Source organism: Cryptomeria japonica, chromosome 8 (genome assembly GCF_030272615.1).
Source record: "Cryptomeria japonica chromosome 8, Sugi_1.0, whole genome shotgun sequence".
Taxonomy (NCBI): Eukaryota; Viridiplantae; Streptophyta; class Pinopsida; order Cupressales; family Cupressaceae; genus Cryptomeria; species Cryptomeria japonica.
Genome location: NC_081412.1, coordinates 524,692,269 through 524,710,971, shown reverse-complemented (window position 1 = coordinate 524,710,971; position 18,703 = coordinate 524,692,269). Strand labels below are relative to the sequence as shown.

The 18,703-nt window shown below is 37.0% G+C and overlaps 1 protein-coding gene across 3 annotated transcripts in view; it reads right to left on the bottom strand.

Annotated features, from left to right (window-relative positions):
* Positions 1-2,097: 2,097 nt before the first annotated feature.
* Positions 2,098-18,703, bottom strand: part of LOC131055408 (uncharacterized) — a 92,527-nt gene continuing 75,921 nt past the window's right edge. For 2 of the 3 annotated variants that reach the window (XM_057989866.2, XM_057989865.2), the window contains 3 exons: positions 6,097-6,486; positions 4,270-4,444; positions 2,098-4,115 (listed from right to left, as the gene is read on the bottom strand). In XM_057989866.2, coding sequence (XP_057845849.1) covers positions 2,416-4,115; positions 4,270-4,444; positions 6,097-6,486 — 2,265 coding nt within the window. In that variant the 3' untranslated portion in view covers positions 2,098-2,415. The remainder of the gene's footprint in view (positions 4,116-4,269; positions 4,445-6,096; positions 6,487-18,703) is intronic. The other variant, XM_057989867.2, reaches the window with a different exon arrangement.

Sequence of the window (18,703 nt, the reverse complement as noted above, 5' to 3'; positions counted from 1 at the left end):
GGACTTTCGTTTGGTTTTGAAGGTTGTAAATTGGTCTTGGTGGCTGCCCCCGGACCCCGCGAGGGGCATTGCCCCTCGACCCCGCTGGGGCCGCTGCCCCCAGACCCCCAGTTTATTTTTGAGCTACAATACATTTTTTGAGTTGGGCGAAGGGCATCAAAGAAAGCACGGTAAGTGTTGGGTTGTTCTGTACTGTGAGAAATAAGCCTACAGCTAAGCATTGACAGGGAAGCCATAAGCCGTAGAGGGAGACGGATTTGGAGGTTGCAAGCAAACAGAGTTTGAAGGAAGGCATTGCAAGAACGCGAAGTCTTACGACACCAGAGAGTTATTTAGTTCAGTTATCAGCCTTTGGGGAGTGTGATGGAGGATTTGAGGTGTCTTGTAGCCTTTGTGACAGAGGGTTGTGGCCACCTCCAAGCATGAATGGTACGCTTTGAGGAACTCGAAGTATGACTCAGCTAGATGTGAGGTTGCCTTGGTGGATGCACAGAGGGCTCGGGAGGAGCTGACCACCAGGTTGGAGGTAGTAGTAGCGTGAGACTTAGCTCAGCATACCCAGGAGTTGGATGTCGAGAGGGCAGCGTGGGTGGCTATCGAGGACAAATTGGCTAGGGAGACAATATCATTTGAGTAGCAATTGGTGGAGGCTGAGACGGAAAAGCATGTTTTGCAGACAAGTTTGGTTTAAGTACAGGAGGATTGTGATGTCAAAGGAAGCACTAATGGTGAAATCCGCACTTGAGCATATGATGGTGGCAGAAAAGGGTTTTTAAGCGAGGACGCAGCAGGTGTATAAGTTTTGGGCTCGACTGGCGTCAGCAGTTCTGTTTAATGTCATCTCTATTTTGTATTAAGTCATCCGGAGACAACTTCTTTTCTTTTGGGGGGGATGATGTTGGCGGCAATATTGTACATAGAAATAAAACTGGTTAATTAAGTTGTAATTGTGTTGGTTAGTTGGCAACCGAGGGGTGGCAGTTGCGGTGCGACGGTTGGCACTCGCACCCCCTCAGTATCTTTATATACTTCCGAATGTAACTTGTGACAGGAGAACGATTATGAATGGAATAACATCTCTTATACTTGTCTGATATCTATGAAGTTACTATTCTGTGTTACGTACTTTATGTTTTAAGTTATTCACCCGAGAGGGCAAACACCTACAAGGGTCCAAAAATAGGCTAACTCCTCAAACCAATGTCTCTGACTAGGACGGGGACATTACATTTGATAACAGCATAGTGGCTGTTCATTGCTGTTATTACATGTTTAAAACAGTTATTTTGTCTTCTAGCACCGTTTGCTCTCAGTTTTGAGTGGATTGTTGCACGAGTTGATACAGAAGTCATTTGCTGTAGGATATCATTTTATTTATTATGTTGCAAACCTAAAAATGCATTTATATATCAGTTTATGATGATTTCTTTGGCATTCTGTGAGTGAATTTGTAAACAATTTATTGGCAATCTTTGATATATTTCTAGCTGTTAATAAGTTTGATAGAAGATATAAATACCCAAATCTGGTTTAAAATATTAGAAAGGGTTATTACATCTATACTAGGAACTAATCTCACAAATATATACAAAGCCTGACGATCTAATCTTATCATTTTTATCTTGCTCAATGTCTCCTATCTTTGTACATAACAATGTGATCACAAATAATAATCCACCGTCTCTGTTTGCATCCAAAATAACTGAATAACCATATATGCCAAAACTATTGGATATACTTCCTTTTCTAGGAAACTTATTAATCATAAAATCTATTCCGTTTGATTTCTTTAGTGGGAATTGGTCGACAATCATATGCACTGAAAGTGCAAATTCAGATATTAATGAGCAGTACTTAACCATTACAAGCAGAAGTTTGGCGTTCTCCTGCATGGCACTGTTTTCTTGTAAAACGTAGTTTTTTCTCGATTAGTTAACAGGTCCTAAATGTCATCAAATTCGCTTACATGTTTAACGTGATCAACTGATAGACAAATGAAATTAAATCAAACCTCTATAATCTGAAAATTGAGCTTGACATGCTTTGGTTTCCAATTTTAATTATGTAATAATAAGGATTTAAAATTTTCATATAACATGTACAACATCCCAAATGGAATTAAAATTGAGAAAGAAAATAGGAATCAGTAGTGTTACATAAATATCCCCAGTGCAAATTATACTTTACAAATTATTGCACCAGTCAGTTACTGTGAAAATTATTCCTGTAAAGCAACAAATAATTTTTTTTCTTAGGTCACATATGTCAAGGGAGTCCATTGTTTCACTTCAACCATTCATCGGTGTTTGCATGAAAAGATAGATGCTTATTCAATAAGCTTCACAATGATATTTTATTAGAACTTACATCAATCTGCAAACAACAAGAATTCACATAAGCTACCTTACCTTCCATTTACAACAGATGTGTCATCAGAATATCATTTTGTGCTGAACTGGACACATTTTGGTGTGAAGCAATAGGTGGTGATCCTGGCATACATTCAATTTCTACAATCTTTTCACTTCCATTCTCATTATGTACCTCAATTGTGGCCCTGACATCAGCACATTCAGAGCTAGCTGCTGTTTCCCCGGGAATATGCCTTTCAGAGCTAGCTGCTGTTTCCCCGTCAATATGCCTTTCAGAGCTAGCTGCTGTTTCCGCGGGCATATGCCTTTCAGATCTAACTGCTGTTTCCCCAGATGTATGCCTTTCAGAGCATGCCTGATGTTGGGAACTTCCATTCGTAGTAGATGACGAATAATTATTTTTCAGCTCAATGATTTTATCCTCTTGAATTGTTACATTGTCATTTACAATAACATTCTCAGATAAAGTTGGGACAGAACTTATGTCAGCAGGGGCATTAGTAAATTGGCAAGGGTCAATCTCTGGACAAGGGGAATTGGATGTCAATAAAGAACTTGATGCTCCACTACAGATTTCAACAGCTGGGGGTAAAACAGATGCAACTTGCTCAGTAGACATCTGATTGGAAGTGGAAGTTAATATTGGAGGTACAGATAAGATGGTATCACTCACTGTAGGTTTCAACTGTAAATCTGATTGAAAAGTTTGTGATGCCTCTGTAATAGATGGGGCAATTTGAGACTTCAAATTTCCTTTGCTAGTGACAACGGATATGTTGGATGGAGATGTACCACTGCTTTGTGCTTGAGAAGCACCACAGCTTTCAGAAGCTTGTTTTGATGGCAAAGTCGTTCCCGTTAGAAGATTAACCTTAGAAGATTGCGGAATTGATGGACCAGTTGTAGCAGCTTTCACTGTATGACCCTTTGGTTGTGAAGCAGGCAACCTCTGAACACTTGGCATTCCACCTGTATAAACAGGTGGAGATGAGACTGATCCAGTTCTGATGTAATGCACATTGGAAGCCCTCATATTACTACCAGCAGCACATGATGCCCTTGCACTGCTACTAATACAACCATTACTTGACCTAATGCTATCTGCCGTTCCACATACAGTCCCTGCCTGAGTGGCATATCCTGATTTCGCCAATTGAATTCCTCCTACTCCAAAATGCACAACATTCCCAGATTGTGCGGCTTTAAGCAAAGAGGCAGCAGCTGATGGAGGAGCTATTCGTGCTCCAGCTGCAACTGCAGCAGCTTGGACCAATGGATGAGGACCACTCAATGGCATTGAGCTCCCATGACCTAATGCTTCACTTATACCAGGTTGAGTGGCTGGATTGATCCCATATCTTCCAGAACCAGGGCTGGCACCAGGTATGGAGACTGCAGTTTTTGCTGGTGTTGAAACTGATGACATGGCTGCAGTTGTGGCCGGAGGTGGCATAGGACTAATCAAGCGACCTGTACTTGATTTATTAGCTGCCTGCTTTTTGCTCTTAGGTCTAGACTTTACAGAGGGAAGTGTGGCACAGACACTTGAAGAACCAGCAATTCCATGAAGATGTGCTTGCTCTAGGCCTTGATGACCTTGAGATAACTGCAATGCAGTGCTGTCTGATCCTGCTCCGGCAGTTGAATGGATTAAAGAGCTCCCTGACCCAGTTGAAGCAGTCGGCAGTGTCAATGAGCTGGAAGGTATTGTTACAGCTGTTGTGCCAGTTGTATTTCCAGTAACTGATGGGCATGAAAATTGTTTATTCATTTTATTTTATTCATAGTTCAACCTAAGTGCCTACAAATTACTCAATAATGTGCAGCTAAAACATAATATCCCAGTTAAAAAATAGAGAACTAAGTTGCAAAAAGCTAAAAGACAAGATTAAAATACCAGCCATTGTTGGACCAGCAGTCACAGTTACGCTAGCACCTGATGATATGCTCCCAGTTACTGGAACTACCTGAGCTGTAGAATGTGGCAGATCTACAGATCCGGAGAAAGTGCTTGAATTTCCAAGATTACTTTGATTTGAAACAGCATGGCGCTTTCTGATAAGAGACCATCTCTGGAACAATAGAAAAGCAGCATTAAGTTGTAAACAAGACTATTTAGTCAAAAGACATAAAACGATGAACATTGATACAGTGGATACAATTATCAGGAATTGAAAAACTGCAGCTGATTAACCTTTGATTCTAAGCACAAGGGCAAATTGCAATATCTCAGAATAAAAAAACAAAATACCACTGAATTCTAACGATAAATGCTCACTTAGGATAGATAACAATAACTTACAACATGTTCCCACTCCTGGTGGGGAATTTCTTTGCCAGGAATCCTTAAAAACATAACCAAAAAACTCATTAGAATAGTAAACAACACAGAAAAGGTGGGTTCTCAACTAAAACATTAAAATGTCTCTAGCTCCTCTGTTTTCATGCTATCCTTCTATTGCTGCCTAGGGTTTGCTGTAAGTTGAAAGTTTCTCAGAGTCTCAGTTTGGTAACATGGATGGCCATGTAGTTGGTAGATTTTCTATTGCAATGATGAAAGATTTTCTACTGCCAAGTTAGATTTTAACGTTTTCTAAAATTTCTGCCTCCTATTTGAGACAAACAGGCTCTGTGTAACCAAGCTAATAGTGTATAATTAGGGATTGCAATAGGATCTTTGATTCATTCATATCTATCCAAGATATCACATTGTACCTATATTGTATACAGTATACAAAAACCTTATATGTGGAAGTAATTGCATGTTGAATCAGTTGATATGCTGAGTGTCTGCTGTGGATTTTTAATTTTTTAGTCCTTATTTAGGCTGACCTTATAACCATAAAGACTCTTAAGAAATTTCTTTATGGATAGCTCAGTGCATTCTTATAGGTGTGATTTTTTTTTTTTGGTTTATTGATATCATGATGAACAGTTGACTACTGCAGCTTCAATTACACATGTGCTTTCCAAGAATCCCATCTAGTATAAAATCGAAGAACATAAATAATATCAAGTAGTCAACTATTGCCAAGTTCTTAATATTTTATTTTTATTCTCAAATACTCTATTGCATAAAGTCTAGTAACTTGCATTATTTTCATTTTTCATATGACGATAGTTCTAATACAACAATCCTTGTATGTCTATGTAAAAATATATGAAAACCCTATAGTGTTTCTTATCTCTGGATTCTTTCAACCCTGTTTCTTTCTCAACTTGATCTCCCTTCCCATTTGTTTGCCATTTTCTGTCTAGGAATGTAGCTTGAGGATACTTGGCTGTGTTGTCTGCCACTAAAGAGGATGAAGAAGCTATTTAGTATTTACACATGCATTTGACAGCATTATAAACTGATTCATCTATGATGGATCAATATCAACAGTCTGAGTAATAAATGGCTTCAAATAATGCATCATGCGTATCCCTAGGCCTCCGATGATAGACATGCAAAAATACCCATCAATTTTATGACTATGATGTATTCAAGAACATGGAACACGTGTGCTTAATTCTTTAAGATACCTAAACAGAAAATACATTTATACATGTAAATCCTGATAATGAGATTGACTGCCAGAAATCTTTGGTCAGCCCTTCTTTTGGAATCTATTCAATGACATAATGGACAATATCTTTAAAGTACCTGGTATCAAGACATGAAAGCTCATTTATTTTCAATTTATATTTTAGAAATTAAGACAGACTTCTATACGATATCTACCTGTGACAGCTGAGATGCTGTTCGATCATGCTTAAAAGCTCCTTTCAGAATACTTGACCAGTTCCCTTCTCCACACTTCTGGACTGCAGCAATGAGCTCTTTGTCCTCCTCTGGAGTCCATAGTTTTCTCTTCTTTCTTATTGGATGGACAGAGCTCATCAATACATTTCCTTCAATACCATCTGAGGAAGGTACAGCTGGAAAAGGTTGCTTTTGGATGGAAACTGGCACAGTAATATTCATTCCTTGTGTGGAAATCACTGACTGCTGATTGTTTGTGTGGACATCAGAAACACTAGTGGAGCTAGGTATGTTAATAGTTAACGGAGCTTCTACAACAGAATGACTTGGTTGACCAGAACTTTTTGGTATCCCAGATGCCTCTAAAACCTGAAAAACAATCGAAGAGGTAAATAAATATCCTTAATGTCAATAATAAATGTTATATACAATATTTGATATAAATTTCTTTTACATCATACCAAACACTAAAAAAATAACACTGACAATCAGGCACTCAATTCCAAGAAAAATTTAGAAGGATCACACTATTAATGTTACTAAAGCATGCCTGCCTTAGCAAAAGGGGAAATCAACTTTGATATGAAATGATGTAGTACCCCTAACATTAAATACGTATTATTATATGCTCTGTAATAACTTTACTGATTTTAGACAGCTGTCACTAAATGTTATAATAGTTGTTATGACTGATTATCATTGCTTAATATGCAACATTAGTATAACTCAGTGTTCCATGGGCGTTGGGGACGGGGGGTCAAAGAGCCTAAGTTTGGGACAGCAGGGGGTGGCGGGGTGGTGGTGCTGATATAGTTATACATATACTTATAGTACTTGAATAGCTAGTTGTGAAAAGATGTATAACAGTATAAGGATTACATTTCAAATGAAACTATAGGAAATTTCAAATTAGTAAAATACTAAAATACTAAATAGCAAAATTTGAAATGCTAAATCTAAATCCGAAGATTTCCTGAATGCTAATTGCTAAATAAAATTTGAAAAATGAAATTGTCAAATTGGAGATTTCTATTATATCGAAAATATGAATATCTGATATGAGATATCACAAAGTCTATAAAGATGATTACATGATACATCATTACAATGAGTAGCAAATAGAAATAGCATTACAAAAGACAAAATGCCAAAATGTCAAAACTCAAAATGTAGTGAAGAGAGGCCTCTAATCATCTGCAAGTGCAAACTCCTCATCACTACAAAATGCCAAAATGTCAAAACTCAAAATCTAGTGAAGAGAGGCCTCTAATCATCTGCAAGTGCAAACTCCTCATCACTAGAACTGTTGCACTCCCCACGGCCAATATCCCTCAAGCTCACACCAACCAGCCCTGCATCTGAAGTGGTAGGATCATCTTCATCAATCTGTGATGGCTCCTTTGGCTCTACATCCCACGTGCCATTGCACTCTCCTTGTACGCAAGTGTCTTGCAGTCCATGAGACGCAAAGCACCATGTACAGCCACAAGCTTCTCTGCTCTCTTAGAGGTAAGTTTGTTCCTCTTAAGATAGTGGATGAAGCTATATGCATACGGATAGCTAGAGTGGTGGTCAAAGATTTCAGGCCATGACAATTCCACTACAATAGTGGGTCCTCCTGTGCCATAGTTTCTATATCCATCTTTGCCGAATCTAAATAGCCTATAAGAGTGGCAAATTTTCCCCACTTAGTGCGAATTATGCCAGCATCTCTAGAATCATACATCTTCTCTATGCGTCTAAAGAACCCGACCTTCACCTCATCATCTTGAATCGATGTCACTCTACTCGCTCTAGCCTTGTACCACTTAGGGTTCAAGGCATAGGCAACCATATGCAAAGGAGTGTCCAGCTTGTCCCATTGCGTTGAATGATTGGCCGGATGTGCTCATTGTAGAATGCTAGAGTGGGATCCTTCACTCGAACAACAGGCCTCATCTGGTCAAGCATAGAGTCAATGCACTCATACACCTCTCCAAGGTTAGGTGCATCCCCATCCCTATATCTAATGACTTGGAATACTGGAGAAATAATGGAGACAATGTATTTCACATCACTCTTCACTATCTCCTTCACCCTTCTCCCCTGATCTGTCTTGGCCTCGGCCCACCTATTCCACTCTGTAGTCATAACCATGAGTTGCAATGCCTCTTGCAACTCAATCATTCTCTCCAAGAGAATGAAATAGGATGAATATTTGGTCTCAACTGGTTTCAATAACTCCTTCGCAAGGGTCCTGAAGAGTGCATGTGAAGTGTGGTGATTGCAGATAAACATTTGCACATCTCTCACATCGTTGACCACTCCTCTAATCTAGTTAATCTTCCCCATGTCCTTGAGTGCATTGTTCATGGCATTCACACAACATGGGGTCCACCAAATATGTCTATAGGCTGCCTCAATGAGTTTCCTTGTTTCTCTACACACATGAGCTACATTTGTCACTACTTGGACCACATTTTGTGGCCCAACCTCCTCAATAGCTTCCCTGAGGACCTCAAACTAAAAATCAGCATCTTTGTGATGCCCTGTACAATCAACTACTCTAAGGAAGTATAGGCCCTTTGCACATGTGACCATGATGTTGATGAGTGGACGATGGCTAATGTTCGTCCACCCATCAATAGCTATGCTGCACCTAGATGCCACCCAACATGCCTTCATCTTCTCCATCAAAATATTGATCTTGGAATAGCTCTTATCCAAGATCGTGGTCCTCAATTTCGTCTCACCTGGTGGCACATATGATGGTCCTCCCTTCACCACCACAGACATCATTTCCCTATAATAAGGAGACCGTGCAACATGAAATAGGATGCCATTGGACAAGAAGAACCGGCCAATGGACTCATCTATTTCATCCTTTAGCTGCACATTAAACAAATCAGCTATGGGTTTACTTTGCATCTTGTGTTTCCCTGTCCCCTTAGCCTCTTGTGATTGGGGCATGACAGTAGAAGTGGAAGTGGGTGAAGGTCTTGATATCATTCCTCTCGTCTGTGATAAATGAGAAGTATGTTGCACTTGTTGGCTCTGTTGAAGGGCTGCCCTAGCAAACAAAGTAGTAGGGACTGAAACTTCTCTATCATCTGGAATGCCGCAAAGCTTGTTCATCTCAATTTTGTACTCTATTTTTAGGTTTTGCCAAAACCTTACATGGATCCACACCTTTTCCTTTCCAAAAAAGTAAGTGTGCATTCACTCTAGTGATGCTACCAAACCATGCAACTCCACAAATGCTGCATTGCAACTTCCTTGTTCCCCAACCTATACGTGATGTGCCTTGTATTCTTAAAGCAAACGATCTTAGGAGATTTAGGATCATAAGCATCCCTAGCGTACTGTGCCAACAACTCTGAAGGGCAACCTGTACTAGTTGCTACACTCACCATGGAACTAGATTGGGCTCCAATATCAGCCCCATGGTCACCCCCCTCAACCTCAGGTTCAAAATATGAATCATTTTCACTATGAGAATGGATTTCCATCTCATCCTCACTCATGTCATGGGAGCTCATTTGTGATAGTGACACTGCATTTCACAAAATATAAATAAATATAAATTCAGCTTAGTTTAACAAATTGAAATACAAATTTGAAATTTCAATTTTGAAAACAAGTTACAAAATTTATAATTTATAATTTTATATTTATTATTATTTAAAATTTGATGTTGAATCTTGAGGGCAAAATGATGAATGTTTCATTGATTCATTCATCATTTTGCCCTCAAGATCCAACATCAAATCTGATTTTGAAATGAATAAAAAAAACAAGTTTAAACAAACAAATGATTGAAAATAAAAAAATAAAACAAACAAAAAACAAGAAAAACCCTACCTTGTGCTTGAAAAATCTCTCCAAAATGTTGTAGAATCCTCTTCCTCCTTCTCACTCCTCTCAAACTTGCACTCACTCTTTTCACTCCTTCAATCAGACTTCACCAAGTTTTTTCTCCTCTTCAGCTTGCTGGAAAATAAAATCAGACTTAGAAATGTGAATGAAATCATCAAATTTGGTGGTTTTGTGTTGTATTGGGGGGAGGAGTGGGGCCCACGTCAAATTAGGGTTACCCCCCAACCCCCAAAAATAGCTTAATATTTTTAAAATTAAAAAAAAATTATTGCTTTTTACAGCTGGGCGACTGGAGACTTTTGGACGTCTCCCCGCCCCCCGAGAAACGTTTGGGCGTCTCCCAAGGATTCTTGGAGACGCCAAAACGTCTCCCAAGGAGACTTGGAGACGTCTCCAAGAATCCTTGGAGACATTTCCCCATCTCTGGCAGAGCACCAGTGGCGGTGGTGGGACGGCGGGAGACGCCACCTCCCCGTTTCCCTGTCCCGGAAACGTCCCCGTCCCGGAAACGTGAGTCAAAAGGGGGGGAAACGCGTTTCCGTGGAACACTGGTATAACTTATTAACTGATTGTTGTCTCAGCTGACATGTGTGTATGTGTGTGTATCTATGTATGTATATGTATATACATATGTACATTTGTACATATACGTATATATAGAGTATGTATGTATGTATATATATGTATGCATGTACATACATACATACATACATACATACATACATACATACACATACACATACACATACACATACACATACACATACACATACACATACATCAATGCCATCCCAGCGTATCCCAGCCTTCTCTTCCTGTACTAAATTAGCAACTTGGATTTTTTTCCACTAGTAATTTGGCCAATATCTAGAGCTAGTGAATAATTTGATCTCCACTGAACGTTCAGTAGTACTACACAAGGCATGACATTTGAGCTTGACACAGATTCTCATGGTAATACAATTGCTTTGAATAATAATATTGAATCTGAAAGTTGCTCCCCTTCAAATTCAAAACCAATAGTTGAAAATGAAAGAGTTTCTCTACATAGGTGCATTAGGATGCTACCAACTTTCCTCTAGAAATTCTAATACAACTCTATAGTTGCTAATGCAGTTGCTTGATTCAAAAATTTGTAAAACTTGGGAAGAAATCAACTTCACTAGGAAAAGCTCTGGGATATGAGTAATTAAAATGGCTCTACTACTCATAATCCTGACTTGTCCCTACCCATTACTTTTGTTTGTGGAGGTCGAACCAAGAGGCATTGTTACAGACAGCATGGTAAGTGTTATCTATCAACATGATTGGTTTGGAATCAGACTTTTTATATACATCCATGTCCCCACTATAGAAAGACAAATTAAACATTATACAATTGTCTTAGGAGCAAGTTTTCTAGGAAACCTAGACCACAGCTCCATTTTTAGTTGGCTCTTTATAAGTTAGACTTTTAGAGAACAATTATCAGGTTCAGCCATATATGCTATTGCATTGTAAAGGAGATACTGAATTAAGCGGATTGGTTGTCAATTTAATGCAGCGAATTACATGGTCTATCATGTTCTATATATATTCAAATTTATGTGGATTGTATCTCTTTTCTATTCAGGGGAAAGTAATGTAGACATTGAATATAGAGTGATCTGTGTCACAAGGTTCAAGTTTGTGTTCAGCAACAATAAAGTTTGGATGAAGTTCAATAAGAGGAAAAATATCAGAAAAATAATCATTATTATTTGCCTTAACATAAATTTGATATTTTAAAAATGAAGTGATAAGTTCAAAAATTTAATTTAAATAATTATATTTGTTAATATATAAATGTATGAAATTAAAATTATTACAAATAAAATAATATTATATTAAATTTTTGAATAAATTTAAAATATTAACAAATTTAAATTCCAGTTTAAATATTTAAATTTGTTAATTTTAAAAGTTGTTAAATTTAATTTAAATATTTGAATATGATAAATTTTATATAATATTAATTTAAAAAATCAAAATTAAGTATATTAAAATATTAAATTTAAATTTATAAATGTTAATATTTAAAAAAATAAAAATTATTAAAGAATAAAACAATAAAACAGCTGACAGATAATTATGAACAAATCACTATAGGCTCAATCCATCGTAGAACCACATGTGATGAGAGCCTCAAGTGTGCCCTTCAACAACTGCCATAGCCATTGTAGTGTGCAGCCCTATTTGCTATAAATTTTGCCTTTATACTCTGAGTTAATTCATCACACTCTTTTCTTGAAAAGAAGAGTTGAAGAGTTCTCAGATTTGTCTTGGATAATGTAGATTTGTTTGCTTAAGGTTTATGCATAATGAGAAACAAACAATATTCTATATTCAATTTTGAAACAGCAGAGAGAGTAATATACTGAAAATTGACTTGCATGCTCTAACCTTTAATAACAGCAGCAACACTTGCTCCAAAGAGTTACAAATACCACTTCAAAATGCAATGGTAGCAATAAATACTGAGTTGCAGCAGTTCACTAATACATAACAGACAAGTAGGGCAGAAAACCTCTCAAGAAATAAGAACAGAATTCTGACCAAGTACAGAGACATGGACTGTAATTATTTACTGACCTTAAGCACAGCAACCTCTCAACTTATATCAAATAGTGCTCAAACTTTCTGATGCAAATACAGCTGGAATTGATAGAGAAGGCTACCAATTTCTGACCTTTACTTGCTGTAGCATAAATCAGTCCTTCCAAATATGCTCAACTCTGACTCTTATGTTCTTGCTATTTGTCCCTTTCTCCTTCATAGACCCATGTCACAATGAAAGAGCCCAGCAAGGTCTACTGTTTCAGAGTAATAAGGAGCTATATGTCTCCAAAATGACCGCATATGTATTTTAGAATTAGTATTCCACAACCAGAAACCATACTCATGCCTTGAGAAGTACCTGACCTCACAGAATGAAGGGAATGAGAAGTTCTGCTTGTGTGAAACTTGCTCTCATCACCTGTAGCCAAGATGTCCACGATGATGTATGCTATTCTTCTTCACTAAGCCCTTTGTGTTCCCTGTTAAGTTTTGTGATCAGACTGAAGAATATAGTTTACTTTAATTTTATCAGAACTCTATATAGTTTGTACTGTATTACTATTCTAACTTCCCACAAATGTGACAAGACAGCAAGCGGATAATAGTCAATGTTCACTCTTCCTTGAAAGTATACCACTGATGATGAGTGTTGTTCAATCTACCATGGATGTATGCTCAGATAATTATAGTAGTTTTATCTGATTAATTTATCCTTTAGTGTATTATAGTCTAACTCTTATCATAGCCGTGTTCACTGTTTCTATCATCATCGACTTGACCTATTCAAAATGAAAAATGTATCATATTGATATATGATATTAAACGACTTCCTGGGAAGTTGTGACTCTTTACTCCAAGAGTCCCGGTGGTTTCTATCAAACCGATTCACTAATAATCGGTTAAGACTTAACTAATACACAACCCAATCAATTACCAATCAAATCGGTGATAGCAATTATGATGTTGACTGGTTATAATAAAATATCGATCGTAAGTTAATGATTGGATATATACGTGTCTACAGTAAACTGTTTGGCAGCAATTGGCAAATAGAATAAGTAAATTTCTGAGCACATATGATGGACGGGTTTAATTATATGCAATGCACACAGTGTAGACGGGTATCATTAATCTAAATGTTCAAGGCCGAAAGACCAATTGAACATTTAGATTGGCTCTGTTGGTAATGCTAAGGATACCGACTAGAGCTATCATCATTAACACTCCCTCTTAGCTCGGGATGTATCCTTCTTTAATCTCTGAGTCACATAGTTATCACCTCGCTGTGATAACAAACAGCATGGCATATTCATAGACATCACCTTATGTGATGTCCACCATTATGGCTTATCCACGGATATCACCTCACATGATATCCACCATAGAGATTTCCTCAAGTAATATCCACCATTATGGCTTATCCATAGATATCACTTCACATGATATCCACCATTATGGTATATCTAAAGATATTACTACATGGCATGTCCACGGATTTCACGTCACATCAAATCCATCATGAATATCTCTTTATGTAATATCCACCATTATGGCTTATCCATGGATATCACATCTCATGATATCCACCATTATGGCATATCCATAGATATAACTACTAGAGATATAAACCATTATGACATATCCATAGATATCACGTCCCATGATATCCATCATAATGGTCTAATCAATCAATATCGTAAGATTGTCACCTTATGATAATGATTAGATGTACAAGTGTTCACTATTGAGAGATCGTCACCTCACAATAATGTTCACAGGGGCTCACACAGCACTGAACCAAAATTGTCATGGAGTCACACACATGACATCCACCATGAACCATATCTGAGGGTGTAGATAAGGGCTTTCTCCTTAAGTCTCTCTCAAAGAGCAATGCAATCACACGAGTTTACACTTTAAAACATCTTTTGAAAAGAAGAATACATTAGTGAATAGACTACCTTTCCACCATGTCTCTAACATAGTGATACTTGATCTCAACATGCTTTGACCTTTCATGAAATACAAGGTTGGAGTCTACATCACTCTTGGTGTATTCCAAGCTCACCAAGTATTCATCTATTCGGGAATATCATGACCTAGAAGTCAGCATAAAGACCTTCCAGCCTACATAAATGAGACTCAATCTCATGAATCATAGTCCTTTGACTGGTCACTAGAGAAACAATCTTGACATGGTCCATTTCTTCATCACAAATAGAACTTCAAAACTCTATAACCTGAAAAGCAACAGGCTGTGATTATAAAGATGTCCTGTATGTAAGGGACAAGTTTCTCATAGGAAATTGAAGAAATTTAAAAAACAAGATATCCAAATGTAGCTTGTCGTAAGCGGACATCTGTTGACAATGTTGTTTCACAAATAACACGCATAATGTAATTGCATGAATTAATAACTACATATGAAATTTATGAACATTATTCAACCATAAAACTTATCTCTTTCAAATCAGAATATGAATCCATTTGCATCCTTTTGTGGAAGTCTCACCAACATCCGCAATGGAAGCTTGAGGCATAGTCCCGGTTGGACATTTCATTTTGAAGTGACCATATTTGTCACATCTAAAGCATTGGATTTCTGAAATATCCTTCCTTCTTTTGAAGTGTCCTTTCTTACCTTTCTTCTTTGAGTGAGAGGCAAGAACATGAATATCTTCATTTGTAGAACTTTGATCAATGCCTCTAGTGACCAATCTTGACTCTTCTTGAATGCAGTCTATTTTTAATTGATCAAACTTGGGAAGTTTTGATCTTGCGCTTATCCCTTGAATAAATGCTTCCCAAGAAGAAGGGAGACAATTGAGTGCCAACATGGTTAACTCTTTACTCTCTATGGTATGTCCAAAGGTAGAGAGTTGATCTCTCAATTCAATATTCATCATGAAGTATGAGATGATGGATTCTTCTTTCGTCATTTTGATATGGTGAAGTTGTTGCTTTAATGCAAGGGCTCGGCTAGTGTTGTTTATCTTATACATCTCCTCTAATGCTTTGAACATGCCATGTGCTGTCTCCAACTTGGAGATAACTGGCACGATATGATCTTTCACCGAGTCAACCAACATCTTCATTGCTTTGTGGTTCTTTTTCCTCCATTGAAGTTTCTCATTTAATTCGGTTGGTTCTGGTATAGCTTCCCTCACTAATTCGTCTGATTCGTTTTCTCCCAAGGCAAGCATAATTCTAAACTTCCAAGATACGAAGTTTGACACTCCTTCAAGTCTATCTTCAACTCTAATTCCATTCACCATCTTGGCGTATGATATACGTAGTTGAACTTGAAGACAAAAGTGGAAGATAGCCTTGCTTCTATAAATCTGATCTGATCTTTCCTTAAACCTGCTCTGATACCATGTTAAAGTTTGTGATCAGACTGAAGTATATAGTTTACTTTAATTTTATCAGAAGAGTGTATAGTTTGTACTGTATTACTATTCTAACTTCCCACGAATGTGACAAGACAGCAAGCGGATAATAGTCAATGTTCACTTTCCCTTGAAAGTATACCATTGATGATGAGTGTTGTTCAATCTGCCATGGATGTATGCTCAGATAATTATAGTAGTTTTATCTGATTAATTTATCCTTTAGTCTATTATAGTCTAACTCTTATCATAGCCGTATTCACTGTTTCTATCATCATCAACTTGACCTATTCAAAATGAAAACTGTATCATATTGATATATGATATTAAACGACTTCCTGAGAAATCGTGACTCTTTACTCCAAGAGTCCCGGTGGTTTCTATCAAACCAATTCACTAATAATTGGTTAAGACTTAACTAATACACAACCCAATCGATTACCAATCAAATCAGTGATAGCAATTATGATGTTGACTGGTTACAATAAAATATCGATCGTAAATTAATGATCGGATATATACATGTGTCTACAGTAAACTGTTTGGCAGCAATTGGCAAATAGAATAAGTAAATTTCTGAGCACATATGATGGACGGGTTTCATTATATGCAATGCACATAGTGTAGACGGGTATCATTAATCTAAATGTTCAAGGCCGAAAGGCCAATTGAACATTTAGATTGGCTCTGTCGGTTATGCTAAGGATACCGACCAGAGCTATCATCATTAACATTCCCAATTCAACAGCCATACAGCAACATACTCCCATTATGCAATTCTGAGATATTGCCGGGTTGCAAGCTCTCACGAACTGGCAGAACTGAAAAGCAGCAAATGAATCTTGAATACTGTATATATACTTGGTCACGCTTTGGCCCCTCCCATGAGCAACAGATGAATCACTCCAATGAACGATGACTTTTCTGGGCAACCCTTGAATTTCTTTAATTCTTTGACAAATAATTTCCACAGCTTCTTATTTTATCACCAAAATCAAATAGATTTGGCGCTTTCCTATAGCCTTGAATAATATTATAAAGCAGCACAAATGTATCACATTCCTTTTTTTTTAACACAGCAAATATAATATAAGCCTCTCAGCAGTTAATAAACATTTATGGCACAGAAGGTTATTAATCGCTCAAGTCTATGTTGATGCCGATTACTTGAAGTCCGACACAAAATATATGAAGTGGATTCAGATATTAAAAACTTCACCATCTGATTCCTAGGAATTAAATATTCTAAATATATTCATCTTATTCCTCAAATCATATAAAGAAATAAATTACCTCAGGAATATCTTTTTTTCAAAAATAAACATTACAAATTTGACTCCAATGAAGACTTCACAAATTTAAATAAACTTATCTATTAAAACTTTCAGAGATCTCCAGCTGAAACCCCCATCATTTTGAAATTTGAAGCACACCTGTGAATCCTGAAATGAATCCACCTCTGAAATGGAATTGGGTTTTCGTCCAATCCAAAGAACCCAAGGGTTTCCATCCTAAGGCATGAAACTGAAAGCAGAAGCTTCCAAATTCTCCAAGAGAAAAATAATAAACCAAGCATCCTCAAAATGAAGCCCAAGCTGCCTTTTTATAATTCTTTGAGGAACATTCCAGAATGTCTTTTCAAATTCCCCCCTTTAATTTGAACTTTGAGGGAATTATATTAATAAAGTGACATTATTATTAAATTTTACTTAATCAACTATTAAAGTCACTTTAATACTTTATTAAATAATTAAAAAAGTCGTCATTAATTTTATTTATTTATTTTTGACAACTTAATTTTAATTATTTAACTAAATTATAATGTCCAATTTTTAAGGGACATTACAGCCATCCTATGTCAACTAAGAGACAACAATCTTAAAAAACATTAATAAAAAAAATCTAAAGACAGTTGTTGATGTCATCCAAGTTTGCAAACAGTTGGCAGTAGCCGCATGCGTGATGAAGTCTGATCTTGACAACAACCACTTCAAATGCATTTTCTAATGAATTTACAGAAAATTTCTATGACTATTTATTAAAAAAATAACATTCACTGATTTTCAAACTTCATGGCTAGAATTCAGTGATCCCTATGACTTAGAGACTGATCATGGATGGCATATTGGGCATGGTATTCATTATTTTAGGATGATCAAAATGTACATATTTAATAGATAAGATGGTTTGGCCTATTCCCCAAATCTCATCTGTCAAAAGAGAAGTTAGAAGGCAGTTTTCAAGTAGTGTCAAAGGATTGGATACAAGTGTTGATAAGATGGATTGTATAAAGGGACTTGGTGTTGATATAGTGGATCAGATACTAGTTTTGAGATCATCCAAAGATGATCACTTTGGACTGTCCTCTTTGCAGATTTCTATTAAATTTGGACCGTCATGTCCCCTTTTTCGAAATAGAGCCAAGGAGAAGACTTTTAGCCTATCCTTATTTCCCATAGGCTTAGAGGAATAAACAGGGAAAATACTTAATAATATTTTAAGTGGGCCCAGTAATTTCAAATTTAAGAGCCAATTTAACAATATTAAATTAATATAATATAAAAAAAATAGAAACTATTTTTCAAAACTAATACTAAAACAAAAAAAGTTGAGCTACTTGGTTGGCTGCTTCACCTACTTGGCTGCTTGAGCTACTTGTCTGCTTGGTTGAGCTACTTGGCTGTATGTTTGAGCTACTTGGTTGTCAGTTTAAGCTGGTTGCTTGTCAAAGTCAGCGGCTTACTTGCCATTCTTTGTGCCAAGTC